We start from the raw sequence: 24,412 nt of genomic DNA, 5'->3' as shown, positions 1-24,412 counted from the left end.
TATATTGCCCTATGTTCTGTGATACAGGTTCAGTCTCCAATGGCTTTCTTTCATTGACAGTCATGAGGTTGAAAACCCACAACGTCTATCCCAGACTCTAAAGACAAATACAGAAACAGAACCAACCAACACTCTCTTACCACTAAATGTAGTATAAATGAGCGTGAGGGAGATAGTGCCTTAGTGCACCACATAAGGAAGGTTCTGTAGTCAACCCAGTAGCTCTGTCTCCTACATAGATGAGTAGTATTTAAACTGAGACAACTGCTAGCCCCCATACATCTTCTCAAAAAGATGTAATGGCTGAAAAGGCACAAAAACAGTTACTAGATTCATTCTCTCAATAGGGTGCGTCTATTGAATTTTGCCTGTCGGCCAAGGCATCCGATATAGTGTCACCACTTCAAATATAAACAATTCTTAATGCACAAGGAAAGGTTACACACTCAAAGGATGAGTTGACGGAAACAAGAGTTTCGACCATTTTAAGGTCAGATTCGATTGTTCAAGGTTCGTTAATGGACCAATTGCCTTTACAGGTATTATGAGAGGATACTGATCCAAAAGCCATATATCAGTGGTCAGTGTCTACCTCCCCAGGCTTAAATCCCCTGGATGCATCTGCGGATAGTGGATCTGACATAGGTGCAGATCGGCAACTTGTTGACAATGATTCAGATATTACCTGATGAGTCACAAGGAAATGTCTTCACAGACATTAGAAGGGAACTTTGATCTTTATACTAAATTCGTTGGATCATTGTTTACCTTCCCAGAATTCAAATCTGGAACCCTAAAAGGGAAACATGCAACTTGTAGATTATGACCCAAATTCATCTGACGAGTTTAACAAGGATGGGGATTTGCGAACTCCCATTGCACCACCTGTGTCCTCCTTAAGGATGGCTAAGGTGATTTTCCTTGCAGGTACAGCTGAATGTTGGAGCTATGAGAGGAGTGATACACTTGTGAGAATGAGTGTAAACACGAGTGGAGAGAAGAGTGAAACATATGTGAGGTACACTAAAACAGAATCACACACTCACAGTGAGGAAGAAAGAGAAACTACTTGTTATTTCTTTTCCAACCAAGTGAAATATGAGAACTCCTTCAGACGACGGCATACATTCCTTCTTTAAGGGGGAGATAAAAGCTTAAGTAATAGTTTGGAGGATTCCTCAACTAAGGGGGGAGAAATAGCAGGGAGGAAGAAAAAGATGAAGCATATGTACACTACACCACACCATTGTTGTTTGTAACTACGGATCCTATTGTACGGGAGAGGAGGTAAACACAAGGTGATTTTCTAGTAAGGGAAGAAGCTGTTAGGGGAGTACCATTGGTTTTTATCTGCGGATCCTATTGTACGGGAGAGGTGGTAAACGAAGGTGATCTTCTTTAATCAGTTGATTCTCATAGGGGGAGAAGCAAGAGAGATATGGGCTTCTCAACAGGAAATGTGGTTGTACAAATGAAGATGGAACTACTTGAAGATATGTTCAGTCTAGAGGAACATCTACATGGAATCTGAAAAATGTTAAATCTAGTCCAGAACTTTTCTACTATTTACTTTGTATTTCTGTTTATATCTTTTTCTTATTTGTTAGTTGAGTTATCCTCTAGGTATTTGTATGTTATTATCTAACAAACAAATAGGGGGAGATTGTAAGTCATATGTCATAGGCCTATTTGTATATTCGAGGATTTAACTCAATTCAAATAAGAGTGTAATAAGTAAATAGTGGATCTACCGTCAAAGAGATCTCGCAAAGTAATATATGTCAAATGATTCAGAAATAAGGTTCATCTCCATACTTGAGGAATTAATTTACTGGAAGAAGTTCAAGAAATTGATCATGCCTCAGTGATATAAATCAAGAGTGTGGATTTAATCAAGTGACAGAGATCTCGTCAGGGTATCAGATAATTACAAGGATTTAATCTGAAGAAAATCAAAGTGTCAAAGTCAAGACATGAAGAAACGTCACGGAAGTTAGTCACTCATGAACCAGACAGTACATCGAGTGTCAACATTGAAGTGGTGGAATTGATTCATAATTTTCAGTGATTTTCAGAAGATTTGCAGAAGAATGGTTGCTGCTCAAAATTAGTATTAATTCTCTATTAATTAATTAAGTCATATAATTTAATTAAAAAAATAAATTATATCTGCAAAGATTAATTTATTGATTAATTGAATTAATTGGTTAATTAATTCTGAATTAATATTATGCATTTTTCAGAAATGATTTTGAATTAATATTCAAGATTAAATCAGCAAGACAAATATTTGAACTGGTATGACAATTGGATTGTCATACCGAAAGTCTTTCCAAGCCATTTAGATAGTCCTACCGAAAGTTACACTGGGAGGAGGATTGTCTTGCTAGTTCATTCTGATTGTCTTGCTAGTTCATTCTGATTGTCTTGCTAGTTCTAATAATAGTCTTGCCGAAAGTTCTACTGGAAATGGATAGTCCTACCGAAAGTCTTGCTAGTTCAAAAGGATTGTCATACCAGCTATTTTCTATTCGGTGGATTGTTTAAAAAGCAGTAGAAGCAGAACACATTTTTATCATCCAATATCAAACAAACACAAGTCAACAAGCAAGAACATAGCAGAAAAAAAAAGCAAATATTTCATTCTTCATCTGCAGAAAATCAAGATCATATTTCTAGTTTGTAAAGTTAAATCCAAACCACTAGAATTATTTATCTTGTTCTTGTGTAACAATCTAGCGGATCAAAATCCCTAGAACTTAATCTCAAATCGCGTTTATCATTTGATTCTAGTTATTGCAAAAATAGAAAAAGTTCATGTCGAATTTATTCTAGATTTGTGATAATTAATTTGAGATTAATTCCTTGTAATCGATACAGTTGTTGTAACACCTATCAAGTTTAATAATATTTTTATTTAACTTGAATTTTGTTTCAATTTTTTATTCCGCACTAAATTCGATTATTTGGTATAGTTTGTATTCAACCCCCCCCCCCCTCTACAAACACATTGGGACCTAACAGGACCCGTGACATGTTTTATAGATAAACATGCACGGTTTACATAACTTGCACTAAAATAGACTAACATATTTTCTAAAGCTACTTTATCTATTTCCATTTCTAGTGTTAGCATATCTGTGCAGAATATACCAGGATTGTGACATCCTTTGTCCAGTTCATCTTGACCATTGATCTTTCATTTTTCAAACTGTATTTGTAGGCTTTCCAATTCAGTGATAGAATTGTTTGTTGACTAATAATCTTGGATCTTCGAGTTGTCTGTATTCTAAATTATGAAGTTGTTTGTCGAGATCTCTTTTGTTGTGTAGAGATGTCACATATCGATAGTAAAATGACTTATCGATATCTCAAGTTCTCTACATGGCTTTTGACTTGTCGAGTTCTCTAGTTCTCTACAAGTAAAATGACTTGTCGGTATATCCAGTTCTCTACATAAGCTTTTTGACTTGTTGATATCTTCAGTTCTCTACATGAGGATTTGACTTGTCGATATCTCCAGTTCTCTACATGAGAAATTGACTTGTCGATATATCCAGTTCTCTTTATGGACTTTTTGACTTGTCGATATCTTCTGTTCTCTACATGCAGATTAACTTGTCGATATCTTTTGGGACTTCTCTACAAGTCATTTTAGACTTCTCGGCATACTTCTTGATATTCCTTAATATGTGACTTGTCGATCTCTGAATTAGAACATTTTTCTTATAACAACATTATTCAACCCCAAGTTTTTATACTTCTCTCTGAGGCATGATCATGATTGATCTTCTTCCAGAGTTTATTCCTTAGTTTGATGGATGTTCATAGAAAAATCCTCCAGTCTAATCTACTTAGCATTTTTACAAACAATATAATTATAGAACACAATTAGATTATCATACAATTTATCGTTAGGGTTGTCAAAATAACTTAGTCTTGTTACGTACAAGTATGTCTTGCACAGTAGTTTCTCCATTGCTATTCCAAGTTATCCTGAAGAAAAAATCTTTCCATCCGGCAAATTAAAAAGCAAGCAAATAGGGCAGCTAGAATTCCATGTTTGATCAAATAGTTTTTAATCTTTTTTCATCTCCTCTGCAATTGGTGTTGGAGACAATTGCATCTGATTTTTGTGTTTAATGAAATCTCTAGTTTTACAAAAAAAATAATATAATTTATTTATATTTTAAGAAATTTATTAATTAATAGCATCATATTTTTTAATTGAAATTAAGAAATAATTTATATCAAAATTATTTTTAAAATATAAAAACTAATATATTAATTAATTTTAGGTTTGAAATATAACATATTAATCTATTATTTGCGTGTAAAATTTAAAATATAATGGCAACTACAAAAATGAGAAGAAAAAAAAGTCAAAGATGTGAGATAGAGGCAAATTGGGTAAACTTTAAGCTGAAAATGGGGAAATGATTGATAATTTTAATAAAACAAACATAAACGGACGGAATAAACTCAATTGATTCCTTTTTGTTTGTTAAATTCCCCAAACAAATGTAATATATTGAAAGAGTTTATTGAGCTGAAAGTTAGTTATTTTGTTTTTCACTTGTCAATTTTTTTTTTCAAATTGTGTGATAGAATCTTAATATAAAATTTTTACAGTAAATTTTCTCTTAAATCTTAAAATTTTAGAAAGAAGATTGAGGACCTTTTCTTTAACATCTTCAAGTCTTTGAAGGATCAATTTCTCTACATACTGCTAGAGGGGTGATCGACGAGGTCACGGGGTTTCAGGTTCGACTTTTTGCCATAATTATGAAAACTAAACAATTTATGTCCAAAGATTAGTGCTCATTATCCACAATTCGACTCAAAATAATAATACATGATTCGATTAATATCTTTTTCTAATGATTTAAGATTTTAAATAGATTGATTCTTAGATCTCATGTTAACAGAAGTATTCAAGTTCAACTCCCTACAATCTCAGAAATTCTCCCAAATGTGGCGAAACTTTATCTAATATCTTTAAATTTTAGGCTGACGAGTTCCTTCACATTGACGAGAATTGGATTATATCATTTTAAAATAAAATATTAGTGTCGAAGTGTTAGTTACATGATAATTGTTCTTCGACTATTCCATGTGTGAAATGTATTAAATACCCTCTATATTCTTTGTAAAATTTTGACACATGATTAGAAGTGAAAAATCGATATAATAGTACAAATCATGGAGCTTTATCTTTAGTGACAAGAACCGAACACCAAAATAATATCTAAGGCCAAAATACCTTTTAAAAAGCAAGCAAAATGGCCTTTGGTCAACTACTTATCGTCACGGATGACTGTTTGTGAATCTAAGGGGCCTTTGTTCAACTTTTTGAACCATAAACAAATCCAGATAGGGGAATGTATGGAGTATCCACTATCCACAATTTAGCCATGCATGGAGATATACTGACCCACCAGCCACCACCTGTTTTGTTTGATTCCTGGACTGCTTATTTTTAGATAAAATTTCCTATATTAAATGTTTTGTTTTTTCAAATCAAATCAGGTTTATATAATTCAAAAACCGGTTATATTCGGTTGCATCTCCAAAATTCCAGATATTTGATCAATTTTTAAATTACAGAGTACTTGCTTGAATCAAAACTAATATATCTCTGATTCTCGAGTACTCGTCAAGTCAAACGATATTTTAAAGCAAAACATAAAAATATAAATAAGAAAAAAAGTAACTTTATTTGTATAACTAAACACACAGTCACACACCCGAATCCAGAAATCCATCCTTTCAGGAACGTACATAGTCATCATTAGTTAATGAAAAAGAATTAACAAATATTTAACTACTTACTGAAAATTAACAAACTACATTTACGAATTTTAAATGCACTTCACGACAATAAATATATGTGTTACAATTATAATATAAAATTATGTAAATGATCGTACTCTAATACATCGACATCGAGGTGACTGATTTCTTGACATGAAAGCAGAGTTCTGACAAAATTCAAGTTCGATCTCAATATCTATCCTATTCAATTCAAATTTGTTCCAATTTTCGGTTTGAAAAAAAATAGAATTTGTTGTTAATTTGAAGAAGCTCAACTTTTATTTGCCTTATTTTTATACTCCAATATTCTTTCTAAAATCAGATTGATTTCTGCCTTTTAAATTGAAAACATCGAATTCTAAGTTTGCTAATAGGAATAAAAAAACGCTCACGGAAATCATTTGTATTGGATCAGTCTAGACTTATTTGTTTTGTTCTTCCAGATATGAAGTTGGGCTGGATGAGGCCCCTAATGAGTTGGGCCGGTAGGCTTTTGTGGCGACTTCAGTCCACTAAAATGTCTCCATGGACTTGTCATAAAACAAACAAGAATCTTGTTAGTATCCAATTTGTATCCAAGTTGAAAAGCACTTAATCTGACTTCACATCCTTAGTTCCTTGATCCCCAAGATATACATTGCCACGTTTACAACTGTCATCAACTGTCTCGCTAATTAAAGACCCCGGAAATAAAAAATTAATTTATTTAACTGGCCAAGCCTTGTCATCAATTTAATAATTAAATGTCATTTTTTGTAATGTGGATTTGAAGCTAAAAATGCACTGTGAGAATTTGCAAGTAAGAAGTAATAGTAGCACAATAACTGTGACATTCTGACAAATTTCGTCGAATTTAATACCTGGACACGTTTGATAACCGATTACAAATAACATAGGTTGCACTATAGTATTCTACAATAAACTTTTCCCAATTTAGTTATTAACAATATTGAACTGTTTTTAAAGGAGGAATACAAAAGGCATTAACCAAGATTGCAGATCTCTACTATACATCTGGTAGCAACACAGTAATGGCTAACCACATTCATGTCCTCAACATGTGCATTCCTCATTCCTCACATGGTCTTTCATGCAATTCCCATCTAATTTACTATTTTTTACCTAATTTTCAATTCAACAAGCAATCAATTTAATCCAATAAATTGTTTCAAAAAAAAATTAAAAATAATTTGATTCAATTTAATCATTCATCAATAACACCAACATAAAGTCTTCTATAAATCATACATGCCCCATAGGGCCATACTCGTACAAATTCCTAAACAAAAATTTAATAGACTAACCAATTTTCTAAATGTAAAAAGTAAATTAAATTTCTATAATAATAATGATAAAAAAAATTAATAATTGGGAATTAAGAAACGCGGTTTCTTCAAAGGCAAGGGACTCTCTACTTCTTGCTCACCGGAAAGTTGACTTTTTCGAGAAAAGTCAACGCTAACTTCCAACGGCAGCACTTCTTCAGGCGACGCCGGTAAATTTAGGTCAAACTCAAACTCATGTCTCTGACTCGACCCCGCCGGCACCGACGACGATGACACCACCGTGGCGGCGCTTCCACTCCCCGCCGTCGCATTGATATTGCCTTCATAGTGGCGGCGCTTGTGGCCCCCAAGAGCTTGTCCTGTAGGAAAAGAACGGTTGCAAATAGTACAAACGTGGGCCCTACCGCTAGGGTTTAAACCTAAATTTAGGGTTGCGTTGTTAGAGTTGTTGTTTTCGGGTGCTAGGGTTTTGCGGTGACTAGCTTTGTGGCCACCGAGAGCTTGATAAGATGAGAAAGCTTTGTCACATACAGTGCACTTGTATGTATTAGTTTCGAGATTGTCGGAGGATTGGTTAGAGTGTGGTGGTTGGTGGTGGTTGAGGGGTGTGGGAGAGGTGGCGCCGCCGCGAGCAAGCATGATGAGACAAAGAGCTAGGTATTCTTCTTCGGTTGGTGGCGGGGTTTCGGAACGGGGTCGTTTAGAGCGTTTTTTCTTCATCCATGGCTCAGAAGGGTGGAGAGTAGTGGGAGTGGTGGTGGTGTTGGTGAAGTGAGGTGGTTGAGTTGCGGTTGTGGGTGAATTTAGGGCTTCTAGAGCCATTGTTTTGCTTAGACTTTTCTTAATTTGAGAGAGAGAAAAAAGGGAGGGAGAGAGAGAGAGATTTTGAGAGAGATGTGAGAATGATTGTAATGTGAGGGGAGTGAAGAATGGGAGATATGGGGGAAGGGGGTTTATATATAAAGGGGAGGTTTGGAAAGGAGGTGGCAAAGGTGTGAAGTTGCGTGGGGAGGAAAGGCGGTGAAAGTCTTTGTACTTCTATCATGTACATATTTGGATTTACACAATTAATCCTATATTTTGTATGAGTACGTTGGTGGGATCGAATCTGAATTATCTGTCCGCCTTAATTCTGAATATCATATTCAGTAATTGGTCATTTTAAAATTTCAAATTTTAAAATCTTAGAAGTAGTGATGGATCCAGCTTTAAATATATAAGTGATCAATTTTTTATTTTTTTTACTAAATCAACACATATACGTAAAATAATAATCAATCATATATTAGAATAGTGTATTATTTACGAGATCATTAGCCTACAAAACTGTTCGTGAACGAATTCGAACTCGGCTCGTTCATTAAAAACTCGTGTTATCCCTGTTGTAGCTGGCCATCCTGGACTTGAACCATAGACAAGAAAACGAGTTCGAGCTAAATATTTGGCATGTTATTCTCGAATTCGGCTTGAAATAGGTTTGAACTCGGCTTTAAGAAAATCTAAAATTTGATTTTTTATATTAAATTATTGCGAATATTTTTTACTAAAAAATCTCTCGTAATTGTTACAGTTGCAACTATTAGAATCACCGATTTTTTCCAAGATATAAATCCAGAAATACTTAACATTTTTGTGTTTTTAACTATCTTATATATGAGCGAGGTACAAAATACTTTTCAAATTTTGAAAATTATCTTTAAGTCTCCAGTCAACTATATAGTTAGAAAGCTAACCTTCAAGGTGATTAGAAGACGAATTTGATAAATTCTAAAGGATAAAATTTTACAAGTTGCACTAATTTTAGCAATACCTGATAAAAAAATTATGTGGATTCAACATGATACACATGAAATCAACTTCATATTAATTGTATCCTATCTTCCTAGAAATACTGTTCAATATCTATTCCTGTCTTTCTTTATCATCTTGTTCTTAACTTCTATTTCATTTGTAACTCATAATTTTTTTAAAACAAAAAAAATATAATTTTCACTAATAAATTTTACTCCAATAAAAGACTTTTGACATCAAATTTTTTAAGTACGTGCATTTTTTTGCAAAAATTAAGAAGTGTCATTTTTAATTTTATATAAATTGAATATATATATTTAACCATACTACAAATTTAGGGGGTCAGATGACCCCTTAAATCGTAGACGGATGTCTTTTTTAAATCAAATATTATTATTTTAACACATATGTATTATATGTAATGGGTAGAACTAATTATATAATTATAAGATTCCTGAATTTTAATTTTATCAAGATAGAAAAATGATGAGAATCTCCTTTGGAATGTATATACACATAATATAATAATGTATATACAAAGATGAAAGGGGTATTATTGACTATTGAGACAGAACTGAGTGAAGTTGGTCAAAGTAGTGTTGGAGTGGTGGACAAGCTGTGTGTTGTATTTTATGTGACTTGTATTTTAATTTTTTATTTCTATTATTATTATTATAACGACTTTTATTTTCATTTTGTACATATTATTGAGAGGAACTGATGTAGTGGTAAACAATTAGTTAGTAGCAGTACCACTTGGAAGCAGCTGTGAGCTGCCTGCTTCTTCTTCTTCTTTGTTTTGACCTCTTCTGGTCAATCTCTACTATCATACTACAACACTTGCCATTTTATTCTCTTCTCCCAATTATTACTAGATATTAGAGTATTTTCATACGGTATATACACCCACTAAATTCTATTACGTTTAATTAAATATATTTTGTTAATTCCATATCTTAGGGATGCTCCGAACAATCTCGTTTTTGTTTCCTAACAATCAGATGACGCATAAATTTTATCTAAATTTTATCTAACACATTCAGGAACATCAGGATTTATATTTTAAGGCTTTATACTCAAGCATTTTATTTCTTTTTCGCAGATATTTTCAGATTATTCTGCAGAAAAAACTGATTTGCGAAAAATATTCACGAAAATAAAATAGAATGCTTTAAAAAACATCTAATTATGCCTGTTATTAAAAAAGAAAAAAAATGATGCTATCAAATAATAAGTCGAGTCTGGGTCGGACGGCGGCTTTCCACCATTCGTATAATTGACTTGAGCTGCATCTTCATTTTCTACACAGACTATGCGTACGTACGTAGTACGTACATTTGATTATTTCATTAATTTGGTAATTAGCTAGCTAGCTTCTTAAGTTTCTTATATATATGATACTGGTCACCATCTTCTAGACACGTTCAACAATGGCAGAAGTTTAGTTCACTCCTTTTCTACTAACTCAACCCCTGCTAAAACTTCAATTGTTATGTTCAATCTATATATCTTACGTATCTCTTATATACAATCTGACAATCGTATCGTCTAATACTCTGATATCTTGTGTTTGCTACACATTACAGCACTCCCACAAGCCCAATAAGTTTTTATATATACATATGTACTGACAGTTCTCCAAATTTTCGTTTAGAAGAATATCTGACAAATTTTGAGAATATATTTTCATATTTTTGAATTTTGAGGAGGTAATTTTATATATTTTCAAAAAAAATTATAATAAAAAATATAAAATTTAATTTTACGGAAAACACGTGTCCCTGTTTTTCATTATTATATCATTCCCCGTATGTTAATATCATACTATTTAACCGCTTATTCTGCAATTCAAGTTGAAAAACTAATTAATAAACAAAATTACACAAATTGGTCAACTCGAATGAGTATTTGAGTGAATACTCAGAAATCGACCATCTAACCAAAAATCATGTGCTACATGCGACTATTCAAAAAGGCCGTCAATTACTCAGTATGATTATATAAGACTGAATATGATTATATAAAACCTATTTTCAAATTTTATAACCCAATGGATAAGCTGTATCAAATAAATTGAGAATGAAGATTAATGTGAGGACAATAACAGTGATAATTAGGAATAGGACATCAGATCATGTGTATAACATTAAGTGTTAACTTCAGCAAGGGGGCAACACACACGCCAATTGTCTTTCACGGCACGCCACTGCAGTACAGTTCATCCCCCGGTTTTAGACACGTGTCCCCTCCACTAGACCTTCATGCTAGGTGTGAACTGTGGTGCAACATATCATTTCCACAAAATAGTTAGTTCTGTAAATGCCACGTGGACATTCAGATATTCACTACTCAATCATACTTAACGTACATGGGACACGCAACTAGTTAGCTAGCTAAAACAAAAGGTTGAGGTTACATGTGTTGGGTAATTAGTACTGTTTTGTTTGGTAAGTAATCAAGTTTGGTAATCAGCTGCTTAATTAGGCCAAGTTTATACTTGTAATCACAATTCTTAACTCTCTGTTGATACATATATCTAGACCTAGTTTTCTTTGTGTATAAACAAACAACTCCTGATCACTTGTTTAATTATCTTTGATAGTGTGTACATTATACACACTTCCATGAAATAAGTTAGGTCACATTTGTTGAAATGTATTAGAAATTTGACATTATCACATTATCCAAACTTATCTTGTTTTTTTCTTTATCTGGATCACATTACTCACACACTTGCACACCTCACTTTCTTGCACACAATGTATTTAAGTATTTATATCATAAAATTCATGTATATTACCAAAAATACTAAGACAACCCTTTTAAAATAATAAATATACTCACTCTGTCGCTTTTTAATTTGTTTCATTTTTTTATCAGTCAAATTGACTAATTTTTTATTAAAAGTTAAAAATTACTTTTTCATTAATTTAAAATTTTGAAAATTATCCAGTTATGAAAATATTTCATTTTATTTATATTATTAAAATATTTTAATAAAATTTTGATCAATTTAATTGCACAAAAATCAAATATGATAACTAAAAAAGGATGGAAACATTACATTTGACCAAGATATTTGGATGTAATTATATCCGGTATGTAGAATCTTCACATTTTCATGAAGTTGAACTATCACTTGAATATTTTCTCCAAAAAAAAAAACTATCATCAATTAAATGAAGAACTAGTCAAAGTTTAGTACAAGGTGGAACAAGTGAACAAGTAACAACTACATAATGTATCTGTCTGTTGACTTGTAGTTTCAGTACCTATTTCTGATAGAAATGTCAGTATTAACGGAAATTAAATTAATTCTTAAAACTTTTATTCGTATATTAACTTATTGTCGTTTTATTCCTGTCTGACCAGTGACTTTAGTTATATGGAACCAAAATATAAGATATCGGCGCATTTTTAAATAACAGCAGAAAATTCTAACAATACATAAATAATTCAAAAATAAAAATGCACCATTCTTAAATAATAAATGAGAAAATTGGGTCTGATGGTGTACTCACAAATTAGTTGAGGTTAGAATATTTTATACTATAATATTGTAGGGATAAAATTGAAAATATAAACACGACCCCTATTTTTACAAAAATACTCATTTACTACACTTATTTTTTTTAATCGGGCATGTCTCTGAATTCATCCTCACCCTCATCAATCTCATAATAAATAATAGAGAATTTACTAAAAATACTATTTTTTCTAAGTTTTTTTGCGATTTTACTATCTTCTGATTTTTTTTTGCAAAAATACGGAATAAACCAAAATCAATCAAAATCAACCAGATATGCAACTAATTGAATAAAGTTTTTTTGGTTGATTTGAGGTTACATGTAGTTGCAGAAACTTGTCAAAGGTTGCATGCAGTTGATTCCAGTTCCCAAATAACCGTATTTTTGCAAATTTTTTTGAAAAATAGTATTTTTGCAAATTAAAAAGTTTTTTTACAATTTTTTTAAAAAAATGACAGTATATTTGTAAAATTATTTTTAGATTTGGGTATTTTTCAAAAAAACTCTAAATAATAACCAATTAAAATTTTAAAATCACTAAAACATAAATGAGAAATTAGTCGAGAATTCTCTGAAACTGTTTTATGTAGTATATATGTGATACGTTCATACGGGTATATATTGAGTACGTTTGATTGGTTGATTAGTAGAGAACCCTCGAAAAATCGAAGATATCTAAACACACCGATTATTTATCACTAAAATGATTACACTTATTAATTTCAAGTATGAACAGTTGAGTTCATTCCGTTTTGTTTGTGGAATAATCGGACATTGATAGAGAGATTGCAGCATAGTGTATGCAAATCCGGAAAAGACGATTGAACGAGCCTATGGTGTTTGGTTAAGAGCTCCAACTCGAAATAATAAAATAGGTGTAAGGGTAAGGTGGCTTCGGAATGTAAACGATGGAGAAAATCGTTGGAGATCAAGCAGCAACCAGACGCCAGCAACCACCGTACACGGCGGGACGAGAGATGAGGCGAAATTCATGTAAGTTGATGGTATGCTACGCGAGATTGTAGGGGAAAGTGCAGCAGTTAAGGTTGTTACACGAGATAAGAATGATGCTGATGAATTAAATCAGGAGAGGTATTCGGAAGAAAATATGCCGGAGAATCCTCTGAAGTCAAATGAGAGGATTGTGTTGGACCGGAAAAGAAGGCGTGTTGAAGAGGAATTAGTGGGAGAAAATAGTGGAAAAGATAATATGCAATTGCTTGGGCTTCAGCAAAATAATGGGCCAAAAAACTTGAATGTGGCGGGTACTGGAATCCAGGCCCGCCAGTCATCATGAGTTTACTAGCCTGGAACTGCCGTGGCCTGGCCAAGCTATGAGCAGTTAGATTTCTTAAGGAAATCATTACGCAGTATAGGCCTAGTGTAATTTTTCTGTCTGAAATATTAGTTAAGTCGAATAAAGTTGCAGAGGTATGTAAAAAGATTGGTTTTGATGGCTTCTTGGCAGTGGATGTCCAAGGACATAGTGGAGGGATGGCGCTATTTTGGAAGAATGAGGGGGGTGTCCATATTGTTGATAGTTGTCTGAACTATATAGATTTTGAAGTTGTGAATGAGCAAATTGGCAGGTGGAGGTATACAGGGATATATGGTTACCCGGACGGAGGCTTGGAGTATGATTAGAGATTTGGCTGGAAGAAATTCATTATTGTGGTGTATTATTGGTGACTTTAATGAGTTGCTAACCGCGAGTGAAAAAAGAGGAGGAAGAAAACATCCAAGACACCTGCTACAAGGTTTTGCGGATGTATTGGATGATTGCGGTCTGATAGATTTGGGTTTCGAAGGTGAAAAAATCATGTGGGAAAGAGGACGAGGTACTACTAGATGGGTACAGGAAAGATTAAACAGAGGTCTATCTAACGTAGAATGGCGGAATATGTTCCCAGGTGCTGTAATTAAAGTGCTTGAAGTTTCAACCTCAGACCAACTTCCTTTAGTTCTTGAGCTTAATAGGAGGGTATATGTGCAAAAGAAAAAGCGGTTTCGATTTGAAAATGCATGGATTGGAGAAAGGGGGTGTTATAATGTGGTTAATGACTGCTGGAACAAGGAAGAAATTGGAGATATTATGGGAAATATGATGCAGTGTTGTATCAAGCTGGAGGAATGGGGTGGGGGCTTGGTAAAGGAGATGAAATCTAAGTTAATATATTATCGAAGTCAGATGCAAAAGCTCCGAGCTAGGCGAGATACGCAAGGGGTGCAGCAGTATAATGCAATGCGTTGGGAATTTCTATGCTTACTGGAAAAACAAGAGATTTACTGGCAACAACGAGCTAAGCAATACTGGCTAAAGGAAGGGGAACAAAATACCCGATTTTTTCACAAATATGCCTCGTCGAGGAGAAAAAACTATAATATTCAAGGGTTGATGGGTACAAATGGCACATGGAAAGAGACCAATGATGAGGTGAAAGGGATAATTGTTGATTATTTCTCACACTTGTTTCAGTCGTCAGGATCAGAAGGACAATTATCGAGTCGAGAACTAATACCGACTATATCTGAAGAAGAGAATCAGAATCTTGTGCTGCCAATTACTGAGAATGAAGTTAAAGATGATGTATTTGCAATGCATCCGAGTAAGTTACCAGGGATGAATGGGCTTAATCCTGGGTTCTTTCAGGCATACTGGAGCATTGTTGGAATGGATGTGACTCAGTTTTGTAAGGATTTCTTTGATACAAGGGAGTTGCCCATAGGAATAAATGACACGTTAGTCTGCTTGATTCCGAAAGTTAAAAAACCACGACAAATGACAGATTTGAGACTCATATCGCTTTGTAATGTGCTTATGCGCATAGTATCAAAAGTAATGGCAAACCGATTGAAACCATGTCTTCCAAAAATTATATCAGATAAGCAGAGTGCTTTCGTTGAGGGCCGCCTGTTAACGGATAACGCATTGCTTGCTTTTGAGTTAAACCATCATATCCATAGGAAAACACAGGGGAAAAATGGCATTGCTGGATTAAAGGTGGATATCTCGAAGGCGTACAATAGAGTAGAATGGAAATTTATTGAGAAGATGCTAGCCAGGTTTGGGTTTAATCAATGGTGGATTGATAGATTGATGTATTGCATTCGTAGTGTAAAGTATAGCTTTTTACACAATGGGGAGGTGTTTGGGGATATTGAGCCTAAGCGAGGAATCAGGCAAGGAGATCCGATTTCTCCTTATGTCTACATATTATGTGCGGAGGGTCTAAGTGCAATCCTTAGACGACATGAACGGGTTGGTTTGATTCACGGATTTGCAATTGCTAGAGGTGCGCCGTCTATTTCTCATTTACTTTTTGCAGACGATTGTTATTTTTTCTTCGTGCATCAGAGATTGAGGCAGGTGTTATGAAGGGGATTCTGCAGAGATATGAAAAATTGTCCGGGAAGGCAGTAAATTATAATAAATCTAGTGTTGTGTTTAGTCCAAATACGAAGGTAGAGGATCGCATGGGTGTGTGTACGCGACTGGAAGTTAAGGAAACAAGCATGCCTGGTAAATATCTAGGCATGCCAATGTTTGTGGGAAGAAATAAAAATGAAGCATTCAGTTTCTTGGTGGATCGTGTGTCTCAAAAGCTCCAAGGATGAAGTAATACAGCTTTATCAAAGGGAGGGAAACTAACTTTGTTAAAAACTGCTGCACGGTCAATACCAAACTTCTGGATGAATTTATTTTTACTCCAATCAAGTGTATGTGATACAATTGAGAAGAAAATGAATGGGTTTTGGTGGAGGAAGGGGAAAACAGTAAATGTATTCGGTGGATGGCTTGGGAAAAATTATGTGTGTCAAAATATGGGGGTGAGTTAGGACTGTGAAGTTTGAGAAATTTCAACACTGCGATTCTAGCGAAACAAGGTTGACGGATTATGAATGAAGAAAACTCTTTGGTGTCGAGAGTAATGAAAGCTAAATATTTCCCAATAACGGATTTTTTGAATGCTAAGTTAGGATCAAATCCTAGCTACATGTGACGTAGCATTTTATCTGCGCAAGATGCTGTTAAAGCTGGATATCGTCGTAGAATTGGTGATGGGGCGAGTACAAAAGTTTGGAAGGTGCCATGGTTACCATGCAGTGAGAATGGCTGCTTGACTACAAGTATGCCAGTGGAAGTAAAAGATATTACAGTACAAAGTTTGATTGATACGGAAACTGGAATGTGGGACTGGGATATATTACATGATATGTTCAATGAGAGGGATAAGGAACTCATTCAGCGAGTCCCACTCCCATCTCGACGTGTAGAGGATTCTTGGTTTTGGCTCTTGGACGAAGATGGACGTTTCACAGTTCAGAGTGTATATCAATGGTTGTAGGGATCGTATGATATGACATATACAAAATTTTGGAGGAAGCTGTGGATGTTAAAGATTCCAGGAAAGCTTGTTAACTTTTTGTGGAGGGTGTGCAGGGGTTGTTTACCAACATTAGCAGATTTAGCAAGGAAGCAGGTAAGCGTCGAAACTAGCTGCCCGTGGTGTCATAATGATAGTGAGAGTGATTTGCATGTACTATTCGAGTGTGACTTTGCGAGAACTGTTTGGATGCTTTCTGGAATGCTTCAGTATACAACAATCAGACCTAATGAATCATGCATTGACGTAATTATTCGAGTCTTCCACACTGTCTCTACAGATCAGTGTGCGATGTTTGAGATGATGTGCTGGAGTTTATGGAGTCGGAGAAATAAATGGGTCTGGAGAGGGCGAATAGGTCTGCGTTTGGTGTTAAAGCGACATCTTTGAATCTGCTAGATGACTGGAGGAAAGCTTAGGGAGCTGCTAATGAAGGTGGATGTCAAGTTGGAACTGCGGCAACGCGATGGAGTAAGCCTCCTGCAGAGTTGAAGAAGATTAACGTAGATGCCGCATTATTTTCTGATGGAAGTATTGGCCTTGGAAGCGTCATTAGAGATTCAATTGGACAGTTTCTCCGGGCTAGATGTGGTAGAGTTAATGGCAGGTGGCAGCCTACAGAAGTAGAGGCTCTAAACTTGAAAGAAGCTTTACTATGGGCAAAAGATTTAAAGTTGGATCATTGTATCTTTGAAGCAGATTCAAAGAACCTGGTAGAGGCATGGAAATGGAGGAAGGGTGTAAGTTATTTTCATACCATTGTGTCTGATTGTATTGAATTATGTAAGCATTTTAATCATGTGCGAATTTCGTTTGTGGGTAGGTCTGCGAATAGTGTAGCGCACGTTTTAGCTACACATTCCGTGTCTGACCAAATGGAGTGGGTTGTTAATCCGCCCGACTTCATTAAGCATGTACTCGATTCTGATTTGTTCTAAGTAATGCAAGTACAATTATTTTCAAAAAAAAAATGATTACACTTATGACTTAACCATCAATCCAATCCATCGTCATCTGGGTAAAATTAGAAAGCGAATCCTAGATTAAGAAGGCCGAAAGATCCAAAAAAATCCCCAGAAGTCCAGTCCAATTAAATCAAAAGGCCCAAAACAACATGTGGACTGCAACAAAGCCCCATCTAATTAACTTTCTTCATCTTCTTCTAAAAAATCTCTCTCTCTCTCTCTCTCTAAAATGGCCAAGTCTTTGCTTCTCTCTCCTCTCTCATCATCTCCAATCCTCGAAACTCGTGAGATGGGCAGTCGACAATATCTCCAAACTTCATCTTTTGTTCACAACGCAAACCTCGTATTTGGTGTTTCTTCATCAAGAAAGATTGTGAATAGGTGTTGTTTTAGGACTATTAAAGCTTCTGCTAACTCTTTTGACCATATTCCTAAGCAGTTCAGACAAGAGAATCTTAAAGATGGATGTATGTTCTTGTCTTAACCTTTCTTTTATACTCCGTTTGTATGTATGCTTGTCTGTAAAGTTTGTATTTTTGGGCTTTTTGGGGGTCAATTGATGATTTTGTTTGTGTTTTTGGGCTTAGTTTTGATGTGAAATGAAATATGTTTGTGGGTTTTTCTGGGGTTTGTATGATGGGAAATATGCTAAACGTTTTCGTGTTTTCGGGTTTTTTCTTGTTGCAATTTCCTGTTAAATTTAGGGGGAAAACTACGGTAGTTGGTTCTAGATTGGAAATAATGTTGTTAAACGCGATAAATATGTGGGGTTAGTATGGGTTTATTGGGGGGGTTGTTAGGCTGATGTTCGGGTTTGTTGGAATAGCTATTTATTGATTATTTGTGTTTTAATGGAGCTGCTGTGAGTACGAGTGTCATTTCAGCTTCTGGAATTCAAGTTTTCAGAAGCACGTAAGTGATAGAATATTAGTAATGAACTTTGTGGTTGTTTGAGAGCAACAGGATAAACTCAATTGGATTTAGATAGTACCTGTGCCATATACTTTGTCACTTGGGGTGTACGAGTATCATTATGTGGAGTTAGTATGGTTTTTTTTTGGGGGGGTTTCTTTGTTAGGCTGATGTTCGGGTTTGGTTGATTAGCTATTTATTGCATATTTGTTTTTGTACAAGTGAATGGAACTTCTGTGAGTATGAGTGTCATTTCAGCTACTGGAATTCTAGTTTTCTGAAGAACGTAAGCTATTGAATATTGGTAATAAAATTTATGGTTGTTTGAGAGCAACATGATAAGTATAATTTAATTTAGATAGTGCCCGTGTTCTATACTTTGTGACTGGGGTGTATTGTTGTAGACGAACTCAATCTAGTGGCTCTTTATTGCTTGAGCAATTATCAAGAACATTTGCCATTGATATGTATTTTCAAGAATTAGTTGTAGACTTATAGTGTGTGATAGAGTTTTTGAACTATTTTTATTTAGTGGTACTAAATAAATTGAGGAGGGAGAATCAAAATGTTGCTCCTCATTTTAGGGAGAATCAAAATTTCACACTAAATAAGTCAGTACTAAATAAAATTTCCCTTCTCATTTGTTTTAGAGTGTTCTACATGCAATGATCAAGTCAGATTTCACACTCAGTCTTAGTAGATCGGTAGCTAGTTTTATATTATTGACAATTACATGAAAACCTTGTTCTTAATTGCTTTTTATTATACATATATGTTTGCATTACGTATGGAATATGAAGGCAGTTCAGCGCTGAAGCTTCTATAATACAATTTATATCAATATTGTTAATATGGAAAATCAGAAAAGATGATGAGGCTTGGACCAATTCAAAACATTGTTCGTAGAGCTTATCCTTATTATACTTTCATAAACTTTAAATAAATGATCCAGTCAGTTTTAATTATTTCTTTCCTTTGATAATACGGTTGCTGTTGTCAGCCAATTCTTCCCACTTTACTGTGATGAATGTAGATTTAATAATTACTACTTGCTGATTGTCTCATTTGTAGTGATGGACAATTACAACAATGCCCCAAAACATTTATATGGCCTCAGTCCTTCACAGATGGACATGTTCATGACTGAAGATAATCCTGTTCGTAGGCAGTCAGAAAAAGTTACAGAGGTCTCTTGCTATACCTCCTTCCTCAGTTTTCTATAATGTCAAATTACGGTGGATCTTACATTTTTATTACTTAAAAATGATATTAGAAGCCAGTTTATGCATTACATTTTTTTTCTCCCATTAGTATGACTATGTATCTTTCACTTGCATACAAATCTAAGAAAAAGCCACCAAGTTCTTAGGGGATTTTGTAAGTACAGAGTCCCACTGTACGAAAGCAATACTCTAAGCACTGAGTCAAGTAGGCCGTTTATCATCACAAAGAAAACCTTTTAATTCTAGATAATTCTGAATGATATTTACAATACAATAAGTCAAACTAGAGTATTATATCTTATTTGATTGTTGACTCCAACCTTGGGCATCACACCACATTTTTGCGTCGATCTTCTGTAGTTGTCTATGAACTATTAAAAAGTTTGATTGTGGAACATATACAAAGGTGCTCTGTATTTTACATTTATCCTTATTTTCTTGACACTTCAACAGGAAAGCATATCATCTTCTCAAAACTATATAAATCATGGGGGTATGTGGAGTTTATCAGGTGTTGATGGGAATGGAAGGGGGCCTTCCAGGTACGGTATGAGCGTGAGTATGTACCGCGGAGGAGGAGGCAGAGGAAACGGGAGGCCCAGATCCGCTCCTCCAGATCTGCCATCTCTTCTGTTAGATGCTCGAATTTGCTACCTAGGCATGCCTGTAAGACGACGGCTCCATTCAGTACTTTCTCTTTCTGCAAGTAGTGAAATACATACTCTGCTCTCTGGTGATTTAATCTTTCATGTATTTCTACCTGTGCTGTAGATTGTACCAGCAGTCACAGAGCTTCTTGTTGCTCAGTTTATGTGGCTGGATTATGATAATCCATCAAAGCCTATTTATCTTTACATTAATTCGTCAGGGACACAGGTATATATTTTTTAGTTTGTAGCACTTGTCTATATTTTCCTTTGTCACATGTATCACTGCTGCCGCCATCAAATACTGCTTTGCCTGAAGTTCTTTCTTCTATATGATTACGTTTTACCAATCTGAATAATCTTCTGCATGAAACAATTTTCAGAATGAGAAGATGGAGACTGTTGGATCTGAAACAGAGGCATACGCAATCGCAGACACCATGGCTGTAAGCATAATAAATTTATCTTTATCTGTATTAGTAATTATTAATGGACAATTTATAAAAGCAACAATAATATTTAGATTATGCTGAGCTGTCTTGCAATAAGTACTTGAGAGTGTATCGATAGAAGATCCTGAGATATCCTTCTTTCCAAAATTGTGATATAGAAGTTTTTCGGTTGTCCGTTTGAATTACTTTATCTCATTATTGAGTCTTTTTTACTACCTTAAAGTCTAACGAGTCCTGTTTTTTTTCCTTTTCTGGGGATCTTTGAACTTCAAGTATTGCAAATCAGATGTGTATACTGTGAATTGTGGCATGGCTTTTGGTCAAGCAGCCATGCTTCTATCTCTTGGAACCAAGGGTTACCGTGCTATGCAGCCAAATTCCTCTAGTAAGCTCAAATTTTGGTGAAGACGTGAAGTATATCAGCATGAATCATACTGTATTTATATTTATACTGATGTTAGATGTATTGTTACTATATCTCAGTATTCTTCGGAACTCATTAAGCAAATTCAAAACAGATAAAAGACAAAAGATTGATATATAAAGGTTTTTAATTGGAACTCGGTGTCCAAGTTTTTAAGAAGATAGATATACGGTCTTGTCTCCCATGAGAAAACTTGTTCCCTTGTAGATGACATGTCAGTCATATTTCACATTGATTATATTCTTTTGTCGTCGTCTGTTCCTTAATATTGGCTTTCCTGGTTCAGTGTTTCTTTTTTATTATACTATAATCCAACTTCTGTGAGTAGAAAGAAGTGGCACGTAGGCTTCTCAATGGGGCGGGGAAAATGGGGAACCCGCCCCTAACCCGACCGAATGGGGCCGTCCTGCCCCGTCTAAATGGGGAATGGCATGGGCCTCATGGGGTGAGCAACAAATCTCAGAAGATGAGTTATGGCATGCTACAGCCAGTAGTTAATATAGTTCATTTTTAGACTACTGTGTTCCAGCCAGATACACCAACAAAAAGAAATATTTTTTGACAGTGAGTAATCTAGTTCATTATCCTACTCTGTTCCACCCAGCACCCATCCAGCCACACAAACAGAAAAGAAGTTCATGTTTTTTACAGAATGGATACCGAGTGATATATACAATGTTTTTTATGAGGACATTCACTCGGAATTGCTTACAGCTGAAGAGTCTAATTTGTTTCTGACATATTATATATTTATATCTATATTTAAGATCTTTAAGTGTCTGTTTACTCGTTCATTGACTCTTTCCCTGGAATATACCAAGGCCTGCTTACAAATTAATAACAATTTTCCTTTGCCCGTTTCTTTTGGATTCTCGTGTACGTCTGATTTTGTTAGTTACATCCTAAGACTATATATTGTCATAATCGAGTATAAGTTCTCATTTTGCCATTATGCATGTGGCTGAGTCTCTTTATATCTACATTGCAGCAAAATTATATCTTCCCAAAGTCAACCGATCAAGCGGGGCAGTAATAGATATGTGGATTAAGGTTCTCTCTCTCTCTCTCTCTCTCTCTCTCTATATATATATATATATATAATTGTATGTGTTTCTGTGTTTATATCTTATGTATAAAGCATCTGACGTGTAACATTGCATCAGGCTAAAGAACTAGATGCAAACACCGAGTATTATCTTGAGCTCCTAGCAAAAGGAATTGGGAAGCCAAAGGAAGAAATCGAGAAAGACATTCAGCGACCCAAATATATGCAAGCTCAGGAGGCGATTGATTATGGTGTTGCAGACAAGATAATTGATTCTAGGGACAATGCCTTCGAAAAACGGGTAGGTCATCTGAAGTTCTTTCCTCTTTGTATCTTCTGCTGCCTACATTGTCTTACCACGTACTGTTTGTTGTGACCAGGATTATGATAGCATACTGGCACAATCAAAGGCCATGAGGGGTAGAACAGCAGGCAACCCTCAGGCCACCCCCTCTGGATTGAGATAATTAAAATGCACTTGTGGCCATCCTTGAAGTCAAAGTGTTGTATCAAGGCGGTCAAGTTTTTGGGTTACAGTGGCTTATCAATTGGGCACGAACAGGTATTATGATGTGTGGGATGAGCAAATGTTCTCTTAAAGGTGACGTGTATAGCTAATTTGTTACATGTGTTATCCTTTAAATGCTTTATTAGTCACTCATTTGGAGAAGGAAAATATAGACGTTTGCAACATTCTCTGTGTATCTACAAATGATCCTTAACGGTCCTTTAGTGTATAATCTGGAAATAACTTATGTATGGCTTTCCGATATAATTCATAGTAACTATGATCTGAGATAGCAACCGACATTGGACGATTTTTATTATTTTTGTATTTTTTTAGTGATTTCCCTTTTTCTTGTCCATATGCTTAGTATCCATATTGGGATTATTGGGGGCTAGTCATCCCAGATAAACTGGAAAAGACAGCTGTGTGAGAGTGATTACTAGAGTGCTAGGAGAAGAGGTGGCGGAATTTCCAGAAAATGAAAATGACAAAATTACTTGAAGGCGACATGTGTTAAGTAGACGATTGTCCGTGTTATTCAGGGTTACATTTTCCGGATCTTAATTGTAGCTTAGTTGCGGAAATGAGATGGGTACGATGGCTGCAATTAGTGGGAACAGGGGAATTAGTCACCCAGGTGCCTAATAGTTTATAAATATTCGTGTCTATCAAAAGTGTAGCTTAATTTTCTTATCTAGAAAGAAAAGTGTAGCCTGATTCTGCATCATTTTGTTACGAATATATACATGTACACGCACAAATTCAGTCACAAATTTGCATGCACAATTTTCTTTTTGCATAATTTCATTACGTTTGTACTATAGCTAATATGAAATATACATAATGCTCTTGTTTTATTTAAATCCTTGTTTCTTCAATTTATTTTCTGATGGTCCTGCATGTAGTACATAGAGATCATATGTTCGATCTTCACAAAATCAAAAATTTTCTTCTTAAAAATGTAAGTTGAATGTGCGGCTTACATTCGAGTGGTGTGCACGACTTGTCTGGAAAAAAATATTGGTCAATCATTATAGTCCTTGAGAACTTACAGCCAAAATATACGAAAAATAAAAGAAAATGATTTTTTTTTTTTTGCTAAAATAGAAAAAGCAAAGTTATTTAGATATGTATCCTCCACTCTAGATTTGATGTATAATTGTATAGCATGTCTTTTAAATTCTTACGTATATCATCAGAAAAATATGTCTAAGTTGATATTTAAATTTCAAGAGTTGGCTGAGAATAAAATATTAAATGGCGGGAACAAAAATTATACTCCTTCCATCTCATATTATGTGATATTGTGATTATTATATAGTCAAGTTGAGCGTATTTCGACCGATAATTAATTTCGACCGATAATTAAGATAAATTTATGTATTATTTTTATTAATTTATAAATACATTTTAGTAAGGATAAGATATATTTT

At 34.7% G+C, this 24,412-nt stretch overlaps 3 protein-coding genes across 3 annotated transcripts; 2 read left to right on the top strand and 1 right to left on the bottom strand.

The window, feature by feature from the left end:
* Positions 1-6,993: 6,993 nt before the first annotated feature.
* Positions 6,994-8,037, bottom strand: LOC141702741 (zinc finger protein ZAT10-like). Its single transcript, XM_074506366.1, has one exon. The coding sequence runs from the start codon at positions 7,920-7,922 to the stop codon at positions 7,176-7,178; it is 747 nt and encodes a 248-aa protein (XP_074362467.1). The 5' UTR covers positions 7,923-8,037; the 3' UTR covers positions 6,994-7,175.
* A 5,387-nt stretch (positions 8,038-13,424) lies between these two features.
* LOC141702743 (uncharacterized) lies at positions 13,425-17,741 on the top strand. Its single transcript, XM_074506368.1, has 7 exons — positions 13,425-13,683; positions 13,827-13,961; positions 14,008-15,711; positions 15,774-15,938; positions 16,442-16,757; positions 16,860-17,172; positions 17,223-17,741. Exons 1-7 carry the CDS (start codon positions 13,425-13,427, stop codon positions 17,739-17,741), a joined length of 3,411 nt encoding a protein of 1,136 aa, XP_074362469.1.
* Positions 17,742-17,947: 206 nt separating this feature from the next.
* On the top strand, positions 17,948-23,275 carry LOC141702744 (ATP-dependent Clp protease proteolytic subunit-related protein 1, chloroplastic-like). The gene is made up of 9 exons (XM_074506369.1): positions 17,948-18,235; positions 19,752-19,867; positions 20,357-20,569; positions 20,675-20,779; positions 20,934-20,996; positions 21,276-21,387; positions 22,415-22,476; positions 22,590-22,772; positions 22,852-23,275. The coding sequence occupies exons 1-9, from the start codon at positions 17,998-18,000 to the stop codon at positions 22,936-22,938; spliced, it is 1,179 nt and encodes a 392-aa protein (XP_074362470.1). The 5' UTR covers positions 17,948-17,997; the 3' UTR covers positions 22,939-23,275.
* The last annotated feature ends 1,137 nt before the right edge of the window (positions 23,276-24,412 follow it).

The sequence above is a fragment of the Apium graveolens genome, unplaced genomic scaffold (assembly GCF_009905375.1).
Source record: "Apium graveolens cultivar Ventura unplaced genomic scaffold, ASM990537v1 ctg5605, whole genome shotgun sequence".
Taxonomy (NCBI): Eukaryota; Viridiplantae; Streptophyta; class Magnoliopsida; order Apiales; family Apiaceae; genus Apium; species Apium graveolens.
This window is presented reverse-complemented; position numbering and strand designations above follow the sequence as displayed.